The sequence below is a fragment of the Athene noctua genome, chromosome 13, assembly GCF_965140245.1.
Source record: "Athene noctua chromosome 13, bAthNoc1.hap1.1, whole genome shotgun sequence".
In the NCBI taxonomy this organism is placed as follows: Eukaryota; Metazoa; Chordata; class Aves; order Strigiformes; family Strigidae; genus Athene; species Athene noctua.
The window spans coordinates 13503068-13523899 of NC_134049.1; the positions used below are offsets into that span (position 1 = coordinate 13503068).

At 40.3% G+C, this 20832-nt stretch overlaps 1 protein-coding gene across 10 annotated transcripts in view; it reads right to left on the bottom strand.

The window, feature by feature from the left end:
• Positions 1-20832, bottom strand: part of MEGF11 (multiple EGF like domains 11) — a 285557-nt gene that overhangs the window by 46307 nt on the left and 218418 nt on the right. For all 10 annotated transcript variants that reach the window (XM_074917685.1, XM_074917690.1, XM_074917686.1 and 7 more), the window contains 3 exons: positions 15444-15564; positions 13653-13816; positions 13139-13241 (listed from right to left, as the gene is read on the bottom strand). In XM_074917685.1, the coding sequence (XP_074773786.1) occupies positions 13139-13241; positions 13653-13816; positions 15444-15564 (388 nt within the window). The remainder of the gene's footprint in view (positions 1-13138; positions 13242-13652; positions 13817-15443; positions 15565-20832) is intronic.

Sequence of the window (20832 nt, forward strand, 5' to 3'; positions counted from 1 at the left end):
AAATTCAGTCCTATGCCGTATGTTGTTCACCTCCTGGCTTAAAGTGCTGTGCTCTGGGTTATTATGCACATACCTCACATCCCCCCAGAGCTCTCCGAGTTCGGTGTTAATGAACCGAGTTCTGATCTAGCAAGAAGCCATATGCGGGCACAGGCTGATCTTTTGCATGTTAAATGGAGACTGAGACCTGCCAATCTAGATCCCAGTAATTTTCAGGGTTGTTCTTTGATATTTATTATGATGAAAAGCAAAGCTTGGAAACATGGAAAGAAGCACACAGCCAGAAAGCTTAACGTGAGGCTTCTGGCATTGTTTCAACTGGTTTTGTTTTAACTGGTGACTTTTAAAAACAACTTTGTTCCATGGCTTGCCGCGTGTAAATGTTATCTAAGGATTTGATCCTGCACACCATTACTTGTCCGAGAGGCTCTTACTCTGCTGGGCTAAGACAGTAAAAATACCTGCAATTAGCAGAGCTACTTGCATGATCAAGGGCTCCTTGGGTTGAAAAAGGTTTGCAGGATCATGAACTAAGAGTGACATTAAGCACTGCCAGCTGCAGGGAGTGGCATTAGCCATAGCACACTGTAGATACTGATAACAACAGCAAAAATGAATCACAGACTGGCTTGAAAATTTTCCTAACAACGTTACCACACCAGGTGCCTTACAACTGCGCCACCAAGATTTGATGGTATACACGTGCCCTAGCTAGACTTTCAACATGAAGATGTTCTTTATCATCCATGCACATGTCCCCACTGCATAATGGGATAAATGCAGACAAGGGCTCTGAGAGCCCCAGCCTCAGCCAGAGGTCGGATTAGTGCATCGCTAAGGAGAAACACAATCCCAAGTAATTTCCTCCACCTCTGATAACTTCATCTGGATGCCACAGGTAATGGACTGTATTTGTGAAGCTGTGATCTGTACAGTCACCAAACTTTGAGGATTATTAAATCAGCTAAAAGTCATTATAAACACACTTACAGTGCAGTTTCAAGTTGGTTTTATAAATCTCTGAATTTAATACAGTAAAAAATACTGCAGAGCCAAAATTTCCCTTTTCTGAAGATTAATCACACAATTATAATGTCCCTTCCTAGAAAATCTTAACCAAGTCTGGCAAAAGTACAGTTTGAAATGGGGTTTCTTAGTAATACATGATCATAGCTTTATTTATAAAGAGGCATGGTCCATGCTGTAGAGCTTAATAAAACACACATTAAAATACAGTAAAAACATAATACAAGCTCAATCCCTTAATATCTAAGTAAATAAATCTGGAAAAAAGGGAATGGAAAAAAAGACAAGGAACATTTGTATTAGTAAAATCAAGAAAAACGATTATTTTAGTACAGTCTTGCCTACTTCCTTTGTAATCAAATATATCCTTGGATTACTTACGGTGAATGCTTTGTGTGTGCATTTATGTAATACATCTGCAGTACTCTGTAATTAAAAAGTCATACAATAAATTGTAAATAAATAAATGTATTTCATATTTATACACACATATATATGATCATTGATAGTTTTGAGAGTCTCAGCATGAGCTCCCAGAAATTAAATTCAGACACAAATGTAGAAGAATGTGTATCTTTCCTCCTGACTGCATTATTAAAAATACAATTCTCTCATTGTGAATGGACTATTTATAAATGGAGACAATTAAACAGCATTATTTCTTGTCTCTTTTGGCAAAGTTTGGGGAAGAATGACATTGACTCCTTTCTCTTGAAAGGTAGCTGAATTAGAATGCCATGGCTGTTCTTTGCAGCAGCGAAGTCCTTCCTTTAGTAATGAATAATGAGGGATGTCTTCCCGCTCCTAACGAAGGCAATGAGTCATTGTGAAGCCGATTGTTGTAACGAAATGTAAAGGAGGGAAGAGGAAACCTTCTAGAAGACACCGATACCCATTACAGCAGTTATTTATTTATAAATTTTCAGAAAACAACCAAGAAGGTGCTACAATCAATTTTTATTACTTTATACTACTCTAAGTTAATTCTCATGGAAGACTTCATTTTTGGAGGCTCCTACATATATTGAATTGCAAATGTAAATGAGAAGTTAAAATTGCATCTGGACATGCATGTCTTATGAAATTGGGCTAAAAAAAGCACCTTAATTTTATAATTCCCTAACTCAACAGCATATGAAGGGAGAGTCCATCCCTCCCAGCTATTTTACAACTGGAGTGAGTGAAGCAGGAAGCTTCTTTAGTGTTAAAACTTTAATATTTACTTAGAAACTTGCTGATGAACATTTCTGATAAGCAATTAGTTTTCAATTTCCAGAAATATAAAAAATGCTGAAGTTGGCACATCTCTGTATTATCTCATGTTACAACTACAGATTCCTAATTTGTGAACAAATTCCTTGTTTCACAAGCAGGATGTAGAAATTAGAAAGAACTATCAGAGAAGTCCTTGAAGCCGCAGCAAGCAGTTCTATACATAAACTCTATTGCCTAGATACCAGGAAATTATCTTACTGCCTGAGGCTGTGGTTCACAATTGCAGATACTACTATGAAATTACACTTCCAAGACCTTCTTAAACAATGTTCTGGGGGTGAATTGTAAACCAAATTCACATAACTTACATAAAATTATAGTTATCCACTATAAAGGACAAAGGACATTTGCACCTTCATGTAGTAAGCCAGAGCCAAGGTCAGAGAAGAATCTGCTGTGGCTTTTAATTCAGCCTGTGAAAGGGCAGCCATGAAACCTCCATGTCCCGTGTGGATTCGGGGTGCTGGATTTCTGAAAACACTGCCTGCTCTCCACTAGGATTTCCACTGCTTTCCTTTGGACTGCTCTGTACCTGGAATTTAGCTGACAGTCCCAGGAATGGCTTCACTCCCCCTTCCCCACACCCTCTTCCTTTGCACACACAGTGGGTAGGAAAAACAGTGCCTGAATTGCTGTTGTGGATGTTGTGAAAAACACCATCTGGAATGAACTCAACCCACCGGAGCAGTGTTGACTGCACTCTTTTAATGGACAACTACATGGGAGAGCTGTTCCAAGCTCTTTCTCCTTAGCGGCCCTTCCAGGATAGTTTATGACAAAGTGGGAGAACAGCTGCTGCCTGGGACGTTGGGAATATCTGGTGTATCCCAAGCACAGACTTCTCAAGGGTGAAGCAGCTGGGTGGTGCAGGGATCTTTCAATGCAGAGCTAAGATGATATCTTGATAAAGGAAAGTGGCAGGGGTAGAGGAGGATGTGTGCCTGGCAAGAGCTCTGGCTGACAGAAACTCAAGTCATGTATGTTTTATGGTTATTATATACATCATATATTGTAGTCCAGTTCTGCTCCATAGTGGCTAGAGAAGTGTGTGTCTGGTGACTCAATATGATATAAGCTTGTGTCTAGCTTACATGGAGCAGTGTAAATTTTTACCAGATGAAGACGGTTCTTTGTATTAAAATTTACAAATCAAGCTGTGATGGATTCAACTAACAGCCACACAACCAACATGAAAAGGAGCAAGAAAAAGGAAAAAACCAAACCCAAGCTATACAACTGGGATGTAAGACATCTGTTGAGCTACTTCATATACTGCTTCCATTAATAATCTTCAATGGCTTCAATGAAAGTTTGTCAAAGTAGTGCAGATTTAGTACTGCCTGTAACTATACCACACTGAAGGACTTTGGAGGATGAAATTCCTGAAAGCCAGCCATAAGCAGAATTCCCTTTTTTCCCCTCTTCAGCTTACTTGTTCAACTGTACTCATGCTTGGGGATTACAACTCTAGCTCTTCATAAAGCCTGCCATTGTTTCTCTGCCTTGTCCCTAGACAGCTGGGAACTAATACACCAAACACAATAGAAGAGCAAAACTGGATGGAACAAATGAGAACCAGAGGCCCATTTTTGACCACTGCTATCCCCTTGACAGTAGCTTCTGCAGAAGGGCCTGCATGCTGCCCAGCATGTAATATTTTTCAGGGACTTAGGAATTTGATAAATTATAGGATGTAGCTCCCTTCCCCCCATGTACTTTAATTTTATATCTACCAGTGTACAACTGTAATTATTTCTCTGAATAAGATCTTCAGCTTTTTTTTTTTTTTTCAATAGTCACAGTCTAAAGACAGATGCAACATCAATTAGCAATGACAGGAATGATTTCAGCAGACATTTGAATCCAACACAAACATTGTGCTCTCCTCCACCTGTCTTTCAACATGACATGAAGTCATAATAATCTCTTATTTCTGGCATTTGAATAGCTCTGGAAAGAACTGCTTTTTATGCATAAATAGGCATTGGATTTATGCAGGCAATACAGTGGAGGCCTCAAGTTTGGTGAGTCATGCTTGGCTTTGATCTGGAATGCCTGGTAGCTTTTGTCCCTGGCACTACTAATTCTTAATGGTGGTTTGTCTACATGTTGACACAGTACATAGTGGCAAAACCACAACAGTAGCAATACCACTTTAATAGCAGAAAATAGCCTAATAGTTATAGCTGCAAGGCTATATGAGATAAGTAATTGCAGAAAGTGGGCCAGCAAGCACTTGATCGTAGTGAAAAGAGGTATGGGAATGTATCACTGAATGTGACCTCTGGAATGGACCAGTCCTTCATGCGATCTCCCTCACACAGGACTGTTCCCGTCTGCAGTGACCCCTTCGGCAGCTGTAGCTCATCTCCTGCCAAGCCGTCAGCCCTGAGGGGTTCCCAGGCAAGGGGCTGTCATGCCAGGGTCAGAGCCAGAGTCCACTGAGGTCACCTGGAGGTCTTGCCTTGGCCTCCTAATTCCTACATTTATTGATGTTAATGATTTCTATAATTATACGTTCACATTTTCTTTAACCTTATTCTCTTCTATTTCTTCTGCTTCCCCAGTACTCTTACTGATGTTACACTTATGTTTTCCCTATAAATTCTATTTAAATCAACTTTGAATTCGAGATTAGATCAGCGTGCTTTCCTAAATAGTGACTATTTCGCTGCGTCAGTCTATAAAATGTAAAAGAGATTTGAATAAGAACCTAAGAAAGAACTGTCCGATCAGCTCTGGATCAGCTGTTCGGAAGGCATCATGACAGCATATGAACAAGAGTTCATAAAGAATACTTGATGCTTTTCTACCACTTTTTGCATCTTCATATTTATTCCTACCTGACACAAACCCTGAAGTATTTGACTCAGATCCAGTCAGAAACACCACAGCACAATTCATGACAGCTCAGCATTTAAGGATGCTGAAGAACGAGAAAATCTGCTTGGGGAGGGCAGCAGATAGAAGAAAAAACATAAAGGGATCTCTCATAAAATTAAATGGAATCATTAAGAATTGATGGCTACTCATCCAGTCTGCAAATAAGCTATTTTTGTTTTTATATAGTGAAACTATTCAACAGAGATAAGAGCAGCCACATTCACATTATCTATGAACTTTTGTGGTGTTCTACAAACGCTTTTCCAACTGTGAATTTTTTTTCAAATTGATGCTGTGGAGCCCTTACCTACCTTGCTAAGCATTGTTCACTGGTGGGCTTCACAGGGGCAACTCCTGTGTGTAGCAGCCCATCAGTCTAAATGAAAGCTCCATGATCTGGTCCTAAACAATCAAGAATAAGCCTTTTCCTGCAAGTCAAAAGTTCTAAATTGTCTCTTCTCTCATCATTGCATGGGCAATTTATAAACCCATTAATGTAAGTGTTTTTCCAAAAGTAATATACTTACAGCCTAATGCACCTCTGTGGGGCACTAATCGTACCCCTGTTTTTAAATATCTAGAGAAAACTCCAGATATGAATCATCCAACTCTGGGAATTTATGCAATAAAAGCTTTTGAGGCAAGAGACCTACCTCACAATAAATTGAGTAAGTCAAAATGTTTGCTAAAATTAAGGATCACCTGGTTCCCTTTGCTACAGGATATTCTCTAGGGTGCATTATTGCAGGAAGAAAAGTCGCCACTAGCAGAAAGAGCAGATCTTGAAGAAAATGGTACTGAAAGGAGTCAAGTCCTATGCAGTCCTCCTTCACCTTTAGGATGCTTCCTTCCTACTACTTGTCAAACTCTGGACATGGTTTCAGGCCAGGAAGAAAGAGAAACCTGGGAAAGATCCAAGCAGACCATCAGCAGGTAAGGGAGGAACTTGTAAGCAGAAAAAATGTGTATTGCTTTCCTGACTTTTAAACGTTCAAGCCCCCAAGCTAAGCCATGAGCTAAGAACACAGCTTAGCAAGAGCTGTTGTACAACTGAATGTGTGCAAGCCTTTCGTGTTTAATAATATTGACTGAAATTCAACCTTTCCTCCTTCATGTAGAATGGGAAGGAAGATGTTTATAACATTTGGCACTGCAAACACTTTCACCAATAACATATATACAACATTTTAGCTTGCTGGCTGTTTATTGAATGATCTTTCCTTTTTTTTTTTCATTCACACACAGCATGCCAGCATCCAGTATTTAGTCTGCTGAAATGTTCACAAATAATTTTTCACGACTTCTCGCCCACATTTATTTATAGGTGAATGTATTGTACACCCAGCCAAGCTTATATATAGAATGCCTCTATATTAAAATGGAAAATGGTTGAATATCTCTAGCATCAAATTTCATTATTTTAGAACCGATTAAATTATCATAATCCAGGATGCCATCCAAGCTATATCTTTTCACATAAATTTAAAAGCTGTCCTTTAATAAGTGAAAATAAACCCCCAAATAAATACAAAGATAAATGAACTTGTACCTCTTCTGTGTTTGTGAGACTAATACTGCAATCATGTGCATGCATGCTTAAGTTTAGCAGTAGGCTTACTGCAGATGCTAATTATAGTCTAAGGGTCTGATCCAACACCCACTGAATGAGTGGCAAAAATCCAATTGATTTCAGGAAAGGTGAAATATATACTAAATCTGGCGCAGGACAAACACAACTAAACCTCACTTAGATGAGAATCTGGAGCCCCCTAGATATCTGCCAAGGAATGCACAGACATAATTAATGTCAGGATATCAATGAAGTCTTTGATATAACTTCATAATTCATATTTTTTAAAATTAGCCCTATATCAGCAGGAACCATACTTAAAGGTTCCTGTCAAAGAGAGAATTTTTAAGCACAGCCTGACATTAAAATCTTATCAACTCACTTGAAATTAAGTCAATGAAAAATTAAAGCTAATTTCTAATAAGCTTATGTTACATTCATAGACTAAAGAGCACTTGTCGAATCCGGAGAGTAAGCACACCTTTTCATATGGAAAAGATTTTCGCATTTGAAAGGCAGAGGCCAGAAGAGAGGCTAAAATTCACCATTTTAGACTGACTCTAAAAATGTCTAGATTTTCTGTCTGTTTAAAGCTAATGTAAGGATACAGAATAATCACAGAAATAAATTAGTAATTTAAAAATCTGGGATAAGACTGCCAAAAGTGATAAGTGCAAAATATGGTTTAGATAATGGGGTTAGACATCTAGAAAATGCATGTTTAATAGGAACTTACTATTGCTCCATTCTGATATTTTAGGCTTTGCATTAGAATCCATGAGAGTATGAAACAGTCTGATTTAAAAAAAAAGCCAAGCTACAACATTAGGAATTCTGAAATACTGTGGATCTCTTCAGCTAAAAACCTGTAGGTGCATAAAACAAGTCCTAGATTTTTTCTGGTTTTAAGGTTGTGTGGAAAAGCCAGCTACCAATTACATCGGTAGGCACTTGGAGTTGATCTATTAATGAGAACAGAATTATTTTGGCTTCAACCTAGTACAGCTGAGGACAGGATCTGGCCCTAAGATTATAAACTGGATAGTGCTGCAATGGGGGAAAGTCATAATAATACTAACAAAATGCATTTGATGGGAAGCTAGATAGAGAGTTAGGTGCTTTTTTTCTTGAAAGATTTTTGCAAAGAAGAACTCAGAAAAAATGAAGTTGAAAATACCTTAGAGCTCACCGCCAAAGTGGTCACTGTTTCTTTAAAATTCAAAAAGGCCTTCCCTTGAGTAACAGACTTATCAGTTTTACTGAATTAATGTGTCCACAGGAGGGAAGAAACATGCTTCTGTGTTTGAGTGACAGTGCAGATGTCACTCGCAGCCTGCAAATTCTCACAAACGCAAAGTCTCATTCCTCAAAGCTCACCTTATCTGTGACCAGCTGACGTTTCCTGACCCCATTAACTCGCTTACACAATCACACGTGGAAATCCCTACAACTCGAAACTACCACAACCACTGTACAATATTTCTGGATGTGATAAGAGACAATTAGGGTTTATGTTACTGGCAACATATGAAAGTTATTGAGGTTGTAAAGGACAGTGAAATATATATTTTGATTTCCCATATGTAATGGCAAAGAGGGAGGCTGCTTGTATGAGACATGAGTGAAGCCTGGAGGTGAAAAGTACCAACACAATAACAAGGTGTTTCTTCCTTACCAGCATGTGTCATTTTCATACCTTTATTTGCCAACCTGATTAATTAAGGAAAATCTACGAGGAGTTCTTTTATAATTAACTATGGGATGCACGCTTCTATATTTTCCATCTCACATCTATAGTACCATGCTGTCCTTCCCACACATTTTTGGTATGTTAAAATCTACTGAATAAACTTTGTCTTTGGATATTCAGACAAGCTATTGAGTAAACTAGTTCAGTGGATAATTGAGATAACATCAGAACTGCAGTGTTCTACAAAAAACAGAGCGTGATACGAAAAAAAAGAAAGACAGAACCAAGATTCAGATAAGACAGCATTTCAGATTAAACAAATTCAGATAAACAGGATTTTAACTGACCTTAACATTTACAGGAATGGAGTATATCCCCCTGCAGATCACTTCCTATTTAATACCACTGTAATATCTGAAAGGTTAACAAAATACACACTGCCACAATTAACTTGAAGCACATTGACTCGTTACAGGGAGGAAATGAGCTTGCTGTGAAGATCAGCCAGGCCTGTGGCTCTCCTTTCTGTAATCCGTTTGCGAGCGGGATGTCTGACTGTGAAAACGGACAGACTTGGGTCTTAGAGACAGGATGAGCAATGGCTTCCCAGAGTCCTGCTAACCTGGCTCAGGTCAAGCACAAAGGGAGCACCTCCAGGAATTAGAGGACAGGCCAGCAACTATGACCAATTTAATTATTGAGGGTTGTACTGAGTGAACCAACTAAAGGCTCTGCAGTAATAACTAGTTGGTGTGGGTGAGGAAGCCATTCCTGGTACGAAACATGCTGCCAACAGCCACCTTGAGGAAAGAGGACCAAGCTGAGGGGGTTTGCAGTTTTGCTTGCAAAACCCACTTGGCTTAGCTGGAGCCATAACTTCTAGAGCCACGCTTCATTACACCTAACCGAGGAACTCTGCCTCCCCACGTTCTCCCTCGCTTCTGACCCACCCAGCAAGGCTGCCAGGGCAGCCAGTCCTTCTCTGTCCAGTTTCGGGTAATTTATTAAGAGGACACTAATTGAAATTTATGACCTTATCACTGTCACTGAGCATCCAGGAGAGGAGGTTGCGTCTGGGCGAGATGAGACTGATGCCTGCTCCTCTAGGACCTGTTTGTTTGCAAAGGACTTTCAGGAAATGCTCCACCACGCAGGTTTTCTGCACTTCCACTCTCTCTGCGGATTCAGAGTGTGCAAGATCCCTAATTAACCAAATGTAATTAGCACCAAAGCACTCCATTTTCAAGCATTTTCATTTTAACTGGAATGTATACAAAGTAACACCTCTTCTGTGCACAGATGACTAGTGTGTTGGGAGCTTTAAGGTATCTGTGTGCACACAAGCACACAGACAGAGCTGCAAGCACAGAAGCGCTGTGTATCTAAAACGTGTGGCAGACCTGGAGTAAGAGAGACCCTTATTAATCTTCAGAAAACAATCAGTATCATCAGTCAGGACTTGATCCTGCTGGGGGCTACACTTTTTAACCTAGCAATAGATATGAACACATCTTCTTTTGATTTCAGTGGTACTATTTATATATGTGAGGTTAGGCATATGCAGTACTGGTGCAAGCTGGAGACCTCCCTTCGGTGCAAAGCTGAGCCCTTACTGTTATTGCATCTGACATTTCCTTCATGTGGAAGAAAATTCAGCTCTGCGTTGAGTCAGCAGGTCACAGATTCGATTTTGGCCCACATCTGAACAAGTTTCACTCTGCTTGTATCGCAGGAGAGCTTTTTGCCAATGTGGTTTTGGTCTTTTATGTACAAGTGTTATGCTTGCCATACTATCTACAAAGGCATTAGTGATACAATGTGCCTGTGTACCTGGTTGGGTAATTTTCAGCAATAACAACAGGGCACAATCATCTTTAGATCTGATCTAACTTCTGCCCTTAGCTGCACACATGCAATTCCCCACTGAACTTAATGGAAACTGTATATGCACGTCTCTAAGCAGCTTGTTGCCAGTGTGCTTATTTATGCATACAGCTGGTTTGCACAGCTTTGTGATCTCCTGGTTGATATGTGGGAATCTCTTCATCATCTTCCCATCTGCCAGGTACCCTCAGTTCCTGAAAATAACCTTCCCTCAGCTGGGACACACAAAGGACGCTGTCCTGAATAACAGTCCTGATGGGTGGCAGTCAAAACATAATAAAAGGATGGTAGACTGCTATTAACTTACATTGTAAGCCACTCTTTACATGTCTTTTTTCTTCTCATTCCAGTCTTCCTCCATGCTCCTACCATCTATCAGTCTCTGAAGGTTTGTATCAGTAACATCTTGAAATCCACTTTAAAGAAAATGGGTTCAATCTTCCCCTTGATCTTTACATAAAACACTGACATCAAGAGGGAGTCCCACATGTGGAATGAACATACAGAATATGCTGTTTCAGATGAAGTTTTGTGGCTATTAGGTTCAGAAAGCCACGTGAATTTTCTGTCTGGTATGAGTGGGCAGGAAAACCTTCAGATATTCCACGAACCTGAACTTTTCTGATCTTTTTCAGGACATGCCTAATTAGTACCAAATTCAGAAAGCAAAAAATTAAGCCTGAATTATTTATCACATCATATTTATAAAATGCACTGCAATACACATTATGGGCCTGTTCACAACAGCTTACAGATAAGATTAATCTTTCACTGATGCCACAACTCCTTAATATGAAAATATAATTATCTAGCTGAAGAGTTTCTTAAATTACATACTTTCAAACTAGTATGAGCAGAATTTATCCTTGTGTCTGGTGTTAAGCCAAGTGGAAAAAACATTTGAAGCAGAATTGACAAATGGCTCTGTCTATCAACATTTCCAGTGCACACCTTACATGGCCCTGTCAACATCTCAACTCCAACCCGGTCTCAAATACTAATGTAATATTTTCCTCCCTGAAATATGATCCTGAAGAAGGGAGTTCCAGAACTGCAGGGGCACACCGAAGGATACAGTGCTTAGTTTGCAGTCAATCCCCTGCAAGTTAATATACATTTATCTTGTCCAATATGGAAATTAAAAAAAAAAAAAAAAGGATATCACAGACATCATTCTTACCTTTACTTGGAGTAATTTGTACGTGCATTTGATGTCCATTGACAGATGTGTTTGGGAGTAAGCATAAGGCATTTGTTGGAAATGCCTTTGAGAAACAGCCACACCTTTAGTCTGCTTTGTCTGCAAAATACATTTTCTGCAGTATAGTCTGGAATGCTAGATCCAGAAAGATGTGTAATAAACATTTAGAGTAAGTGCGTATAAATATATCTCTTTAATTTACTGTACTTTTAAAAACCACTTTCTCCCTTGAAGAAACTCACAATGACTACAGGAAAGCCTCTCAAGTGTTTCTCTGATGATCATCAATAATGCACAGTAGAGTTTTAAAGCCTGATAGATAGATATATTGATGGTAAAGAGGCTCAAAGAAAGATGAATGCAGTCCACTGAGTGAAGAATACAAGCTGGAAGACTGGATATTAAAAAGCTTATAAAGTGGATTTTCTTGTGGGAAGAATGCCTTTTTCAGGTATACATGCCCAGTATCTTTGAAAAGTAGAGTATATAGAGCTTCCTATTTTTGCATTTTATTTAATTCTTAAAAGATTTTTTCCATTGTACGTTCTAGGTATAATTTCATTGCTTTTGCTTCATGCTTCTAGGAGCTGAGCTGCTGTGGTGATGTTCTTTCCATCAGAAAGAGAAGGCATGCATTGGTTTAAGGCATAAATGAAGGGGTAAGGTGACAGTATTCCATATGTTGGCTGCCTGATAAGCCTGCTGTGCTCCATACGTTCTTCCAACTAGTACTTGTGTAAAGAACAATTACATTTTCCAAATGAATTGCTGTTAATGTAAAGGCATTTTGATTGTCAGTGCCACTGGTGGTTCTGCAGTTATGGGCAAGAATATAAGTTTATTTCCCTCCAGGGCCTCTACAGAGGTCTGAGGGAGATTAACCAGCATTTTAGGCAGCTAAGTGTGAAATACTGGTTGGGTCAATAACTTGCCCCCCGCTGCTGTTATGTTAGCTGTCAAAAGCTGTCAAGGAGACATATCAATATGGAGTCAAGTGCAGGTCTGATTGTACTGAGATCTCCAGCCTGGACTCTCTGACTTCACTTGAATATTCTTTGCTTCTGTGGAATCACAAGAACTCTTTGCCAGACCAGCATTAATCTGCTCTCCCTAACTACCCTTCTGTGTGACAAGAAGGAAAATGGGAAAAGTGCAAAGACACGGTTTTGCGACAAAACTGGGTTCTGTACGATGGAGCAGCTGTAATGACTCTTAGCATTCAGAAAACACCTGTCTGCAGCCCCAGGTATGATGGTCCCAGGATTCACTGTACCCACAACTGCACCTCCGTGGGAAGGGCTATTCAAGGAGAAACTGTAGGATTTCCAGATGATCTGCATCCCTCCTGAGGGAAGGCTAACATCTGGCTCCAGGATTGGAGCCATCTTCAACTAATCTGAATACAAATTTAATGAATGCCAATTATTGTCACCATCACAAGTGATTTAAATATGGGTAAGTTCAGCTGATCCTGTTTCAATCTATTATTTAAAAGTTTGCACCACAAGTCCAGTGCTATGCAATAGCAAAGCAGAACGACCCACCAAAATACCAAAAGCCTCCAAAACATCAAAACCCCAAGGTTTACAAAGGTAATTGCTAATTTTACCTGTCCAGCCCGCAAGACAGCAGCAGTAACCGGTGACAGGATCACACCCATCTGCATGGCTGCAGTCACAGCGTTCACTGCAATTAAGACCATATGTTCCATCCTTCCAAAAATATAAAGAAAAAAGTCTCTCGGTAATCAGGTTTTTGTTCTAAAATGTGCAAAATCATCTATCATGTCGTTCCTCTTAATGCTGAGTTGCATTTTTAAAATTAACATACGGAGAAGATAGAAACAACACAGTGCCTAACACTTCTATATAAAAACAAATGAGGAATCACTTTAAAAAATGATGTTCAGGAAAATGCAGACAAGACAGCAGCAGCTCTGATAAAATATAATGCAATGTATAATAAATCTGCTTGCCTGCTAGAACCCCAATCTGTTATTGACACATGATTTCCTTCGGATATCTATAGACAAAATGAGATACTGACCTACGACACATTTAGAAGCTATGTGGACTACGGATTTAAAGGAGATGCAAGACCATCCCAGGACGGGGTGTACTTACAGGACAGGGCTGGTCACAGTAGTCTCCTTGCCATCCAGGTGAGCAGAGACAAAAGCCATCAGCTGGTCTGCAGGCTGCTCCGTTTGTGCAATAACATGTCTGGTTACAGTTAAGACCCCAACTTCCACTTGAACATGGAACAGAACAATCCACTCCTTGCCACCCTAAAGAAACATATGAGAGAAAAGGTATTTGGAATGTTTTAATGAAAAAAAAGCAAGGTAGAGACAGCAAGAATAGCAGCTTTCAAACTGCAGCTCTTCAATTCTAGGACCAGTTTCCTCCTGATCTTGGTGTAAATTAAGACTATTTTGGTATCACAGACTGACCCTTTAATTACGACCTCCCAACTTTATCTGCCAGCATCTATAGGTAAAGAAGGGCGATATAGGTGTCACTGTGTTGGCTGTTTACCAGATTTAGGTGTCTGATGCCTCCCTGGGAACTGCTCGGGCAGCAAGAGAGGGCACAGTACTGTCTGGCAGGCTGGAGACCTGCTGATCAGCGAGAATGCAAGAAAGTTGCCATTTAATACTGCCTGTTTCTTAGCTCTTTTTTTTTTTTTTTTTTTTTTTTTTTTTTTTGAGAATGCTCTTTAATATAAAGAAGCTATTACACCTAAAAAAAGACCAAGGCCATCATTTCTAACCATTAAGGCTCAAATCTTAACTACCAGCCACACAATGGCTTTCATTACACTGCAGCTGTATGTAATGGAGTTGAGCAGTAACTCATGGTTTATACACCCTCATTAAATGGGGTTCTACAGTGATCCATTAATTCATGTTTGAAATGCCAGATTTTATTGTTATTTGCCTCACTTCTGGTTTAGGGCTTATGTATGCCATACAGGCATAGCTCATGTTGGTATTCTGGGGGAAGGCACAGCTACACGGAGAACGTAAGAGACACTGTGCTATGAAGCAGTACAGGATTTCCCAAGTGATTACTGGATACATGGGTTATGCTCACTACCAAGCACAGAAGGGAATTATGGACATTATGGACATATGTGTGGGAAGAAAATAGGTTAGTCTTGCAGAGAGACTCCAGAGCAGGCAAGACTTCTTGTTTCCCCAGAAAAAAAGACAGACACATCCTGCAACCCCCATGCCAGCTCAGGAGACAGAGGATACCTGCACATGGCTGGGGTGTCACAGTGCCAGGGTACAGGGAGGACAGGGAGCTGAGATGACAGAAGGGCAGACAGTCAGGACCCATCCCACGGTCCCCAAGTGTAGGGTTGGCAGCCGGGATCGGCTAGGAGCCTGCATCACCAGGAAAACCTACGGGAACTAGTCAAGGGTGGAGACAGACAGGCAGTCTGCAGGTCAGGGTCAGGTCTGGTGAGGATAACCATGGCTGGGCACAGCCCAGTGCAATGGGCTAAAGAAAAGACTCTGCTCCCTTGCCCAGCTGTGGCACTCTAGGCACAGAGGGGAGAACAGGGGCTTTTGAGTGCTGGAGAAACAAGGCAGCAAGCGATAGAGAAAAAACCCAGCAGTCTGGGGATTGCTTTGCATTTCCTCTGGAGAGGAGCTGTGGCTCTGCTAGCATACTTAATTCTGTGGCTTGTTCTTGCAGAAGAGCAGTTAAGTCTGGCCCCTGTTCAGGGCAGAGACAGAACATACAGTCAAGCCCCTGTTGAGTTTTGATACTTGGGCAGACTGTTGAATCACCGACAGGCACAAGAAAATAGTGGACTTACTGACTGCACAGCTGTGCCACTTCAAAAGGGGAGCAGCACTAATGCCAAATTGCAGACAATTGTTAAATCTGAATTTTGTTTACCTTCTTTGCAATAACACAGGCCATCCACAGGAGAACATGCACCATCATTTTTACAATTACAAACTGATGAGCAATTGGTTCCGTAGGTTCCTGCCATGCAGGTAATGGTGCAGTCATCTCCCTACAAACCAAAAAAAAGTCAGAGTCAGCTAAAGAAATTTGAATTTCAGGAAATTCCCATCTCTGCACAGGGAGTCTTTCTCTTTCGAAACAGTGAACAGAGTGTTATGAGTTGATTGCTGAGTCTTCACCACTTGAGCAGTCACCGCTGCTTCCCATGTTTATGATGCAATTAGTGCTTTGATTGACTTGGAGGAAAGGGACAAGTTTCTGGCATTCATTCAGCAGGAGGTGGGGAAGTTACAAAAACAAACCTCCTAGAACAGATGTTAGATCATTAAGCAAAACATCACTTACGAAACACTAATCACAAAATATACAGTCTGAAACTGTGCAAAGATTGCTCTGCATTTCTTGGAAAAATATATTCTAAGAATAGGGTTGTTGAAAAGCTAAAGTATCTCATACATGCTCATCTTCCACAGGCTGGCAGACAGGAAAACTACATGGCAGGTGCATTAGACCTTTTTGATGTGTAGCTGGTACCTGCATTTGTTTTAAATTAGTTTGCATGAGATTGTGTGACTTTAGGAAAAACACTGAACAAGGAGTGATGTGTATGTCAGAGAGAGGAGGCACACAGAGCAGAACACAGAAACTGTCTGTCCCATTTCTGCTTTAGGTGTGGAGAAAGCAAGAGAAAGGAGAGTAAACACTTCTGTGTTACAGAAGTATAGAATATTTCAACAGTAAATTACAGTACGCTATATGCTTGTGTGGCTGAAAGGACAGACACAGTTCTTGCTAATATTGTTCATCTGATACCACAAGGGAATTAAAATGTGAGCGCAATTCCTTTAAACCTACTTACTGAGTACCACAGTTGGGTCTGCATAAGTTAGCATATACAAAGTATTTTTGGTCCCTTTCCTCCATGTCCTGATTTTCACATCACAAATTAGCTCCTAAATTTACTTCAGTGACTCAAACTTTAATAATTTAGTTCTATGTCAGAGAAAGCTATCCTATTCCTAAGTTAAATAGTAACTACATTGCATGATGTGACCTATACCATAGCTCAGGGGAAAAGACATTGGTCAAAATGTATTTTTGCAGGTGAGAGGCTTCACTGTTTGATAGGAGGATCCATTTATCAGGAGATAAATGCACAAAATGTCAGCTTCCCTATGCTGTGGCAAGTACCTCCAGGAGCCTGTATATCACAGCATCAGACACTGAGACAGTAAAAGGAAATATGAACAGATTTCTGAGCACCATAAACCCCCATATGCTTACTGTAGCAGTTCTGCCTAGCACCAGTATGACTCATCCTATTTTATACTAAAAACTTTGTTTTAGGGGGAAGTAAAAGATATGGTTAAAATACGTACTGCTCAGAAGTAAATCCAAGTCCCTGATTTTTTGAGTGAAAGCAGTGTTTGTAAAAGATGCTATCTTTGACCTTGGTGGAGTAAAACAAGTTCCTCTGCAAAGGCCTGGCAGTAAAAGGTGCTGTCTTGACAGCCAGAAAATCCAAAGCACGCTGCCCCTCATTACCCTGCCAGCATGCCTACAGAATGAGCTACAGGAACCCAGAGCCGAGCGGGATGGCAGAGGGACATTCAGTCTCCACGCCTAATCAATCCTCTGCCTTTCTCCTGCGTGTGACAATTAGACAGCCAATTAGTGCCACTTAGAAAGCCGTATCTTGTGTGAATGAAACTCCCAACTCATTTCATGTACAACACAGAACTGCTGGTACTGCTAATAATTTCTATGACAACTGACCTTATCTGGATTTGAACTAGTGATCTAGAAGTAAAAGAAAATTTCTTTGAAAAGGAAAGTAGAACAGAGTGATGTGGAGCTAAAATATCACCTTGGGAACAGGATTAACTAAAACAGCATCTGGGCCACGGGTGGAAGCAGAAGGTGGGTTTCCAGCTCCTCAGCTGCCTCCCCGTGGCCGCAGATCAGTCCGCGTTATGCGGTAAGTTCTCCCTGGCCTCGTGCACAACAGGCTGGTGTGGATTCACCAGTTTTCTGTGGAATTACTCTGTGTGTAGGGCAGTCAGACACAGACACTTGGGGTATCCCAAGCTATACAAGCTAAACATCAGGCTGTTTCATCTTTATTCAACACGTCTTTGAGTTTTGGCATTTACTTTAATATACTATACTTTATGGACTAACAGAGGTTGGTCATTCTGGCTGTCCATCTTATATGCACTTATTCTGCAAACAAAACTTAACTTAAAAAATAACTGGCTTAATGAGATTTCTATCCTCAGGTTTGACAAGTGAGACCTTCAGAGCTCTCTGAGTGACAACTGCCAAATACACTTAACTTCTTAATTACATAAGAGGAAAATGCACTTGAACTATAGCACTGGCTCTAAGATTTTATTAATTATAAATGCACACCCCGTTATTAACATTTTGAACTTGATTTTGGAGAATGACCTATGAAATTAAATGCATTCAGGTACTGTTAAAGAGATGTAAATTCCACCTCCCTTTCACCACCTGCCCAAGTGAATAATGCCACAGAATACGTCTATCCAGTTGTTAATGAGTTACATATTCTATTAAACTGATTTCAAATGTTGTGTATTGAATCTTCACTCTTGCAATATGGTACTTTATATTTCTATCCTATTTAGTAAAATTAATCAACAGCTGTGCTCCTTATGTTGATTATTCTTTCTTCTATTAAGATCGGGAGGTTAATGAGAGTAGTGAAATGCCTGGATTGTGGTGTACAGGATAGGAAGGAGTAGCTAATTCAATCAACATATACCCCTGGAAATGTTAAAGCTATATTAAGAAATATAGCTATAAATAACTTGGTATTTTACATCTCTGTTTTCCAAGTCAGAATGATTCATATGGACATCACAAACTTTCAAAAGTGCTTCATTTTCTTCAAAATTTTCACTTAGAAGGGCCAGTTATTCAAAATATAACCCTGAAATCTATTTAATGCATTATTTCCTAATTCCAGGGGTCAAATCTGACTCTAACATAATCAGTGGAAAAACTCTCATTATGGGATGTGTTATCAGGCCCAGCTCCCATAAATGCCCCACTCTGAGTGTGAAGCAGCACGTTCCTGCCCTCTCCTTTGCATCGCAGCTTCCCCGGCCCCAATCTGCAAGGCGGCACCTCTGTACAACCAAGGACAGGGTGTCCCACATCCACACACAGCTGCTCAGAAGCTAACGGGACTGAGCCTTTTTTTGTTTGAAATCTAAATCTGATGGGAGTATCCCAACATATCAAAGATACAGGTGGGGGATCTGTGATCCCCGGCACCCTAAAAAGGCAGCTTTAAATCAAAACGAATGGCAGCAGTGATGCAAGTAACACCACCTGTATGACCTTCTATACCTTTAAGTACTTCAGCAATACCAGCTAATTGTTGCTGAAACTAAATGACAGACTTTCCTAGTACCATGAGAGGTCTGGGCATACAGTTCTTGTTATTGTTGATTCTCCCCTATGTATTGAGGGTTAGGTCCAAGGAACCAAACTCCATTAATAACTCAGGCTGCCAGCTCACATCCATCAGCATCAAATATTAATAGACTCATGAGGGCCAGAGCATACATCTTTCCGGATGGCAGTCAATAATATGTCGTGTTTCTGTTCAGAGAGAGGAGAAGATTTTCTTCCACAAAAATTATTATCGTACAATATTAGCAGAGCTTAAAGACACACTGCTGCCTTAGGTGTTAGCTGTGTTAACAAGCTCTGGACACTTCAGAAAGTGTTTTCCCTGGATTAATGTTGCGCTAACAGATTAGCCTTCTTGTTTCTGTTAAAAATACACTCCTGCTGTAAACAATGACCAGCTCCCTTTAAAATCCTCTTCCAGTGTTCAATACAAAGATTTGTATCTATTCCTGTACATTTTGGATCAGGCCTTTAAATCTGTTAAATGCGTTTCCAAAGGAAAAAAAAAAGGGTATCCCAGACCATAAGGGCAGTTAATAACCCAGCAATGGTTAACACCACCTGGCAAAGTCTGCACCCATAGCTGGTCTGTCTCAAAGTTTAACTATTTGAGGATGTGAAATTAAGAATTTCAGAAGTAGCTACAATCTACAGGAATAAATTTGCCTTGGAGGGCTAAAGCCTGATTCCACTGAAGTCAGTGGCAAAACAGAAAATCAATTTTTCAAGGCCTCTGCAATGCAGAAGACTAACAGGGCTGTTATTGAGCTTGGCCTCAAGTTTGCATGATAAAGACCTATGTGACAGGTTTGTTTGAGTGTCCTTAAGGCTTAATCTGTCAAGGTCCTGAAAATCCTCGACTGCTCTGCAGATTATTAGTGGGGACTGACAACACTGAAACGTAACGTATTTGAACCTTTGGTAATCTGTAATGACTCCAACTAATCCGAAGTTTTGAACACGGTATCTGATTTCCTCCCTCTCGCCCTCCTCGCCTGTTTTGTGCCAGATGAATTAGAGGTGCAACACCTGTCAGCAGCACCGGGGAAGCTCAGTGTGCGGTTCTCGGAGATCACAGTGCAGGCATTAAATAGAGAGAAGGGCATGGTGCAGTGCCACTTGTACGTCATGATAAACAGATCAGAAAGACAAAACGCAGGTGCTGTTTGTACCTGATGTCTGTGTGTCCAGATAAGCTGACTGGTATGGATTTAGTACATAAAAGTATATATTTATATGTACACATATTACGTGGTACACCAGTGTGCTGGTACACAGTGTCTGTGCACTGATGCAGATCACAGATACAGTTCTGTATATTTACTTATTTGATTGTGACATTTACAATTAACCCAAAGTGGTTCTCCACAAACATTCCCTCAAGGTAAACATATGGTATCCAGCAACACAAACTGTCAGAACAAACTAATTTCCCTAATGGTGTTCCAGTGAAAATTAATGTGCTCTTCATAAGCATTATTAGCAGCCGTAGGAAACTTTGTACTTTTTCCGGTCTTCTCCTCCACCCTAGACTCAAACAATTTATTCATGACCTTACTATACAGCATCTTTACTTTTACAGCCATAATGATGTCCTCTGGCAGAATTCCTTTCCCCTCTGGGTGTTACTAATTACTCCCTGCAGATGCTATTATTGGTGCTAATGATAAGATGCAGAAAAAAGGTTGGGGAAGGATCTTGTGCCCCGTACAAGCCAAGTGTTCAGTTTGCAGGTAGTCACTGTTACTAAGAACCGACAAATGCTCCTTTACCCACTTTGTAACATTATATGACGTAGCTGTGCTAGAGTGTGATATACATCTAAAATGGCACAATGAAACCACGGATGACCGTATTCAGTCTCCTTTTCCTT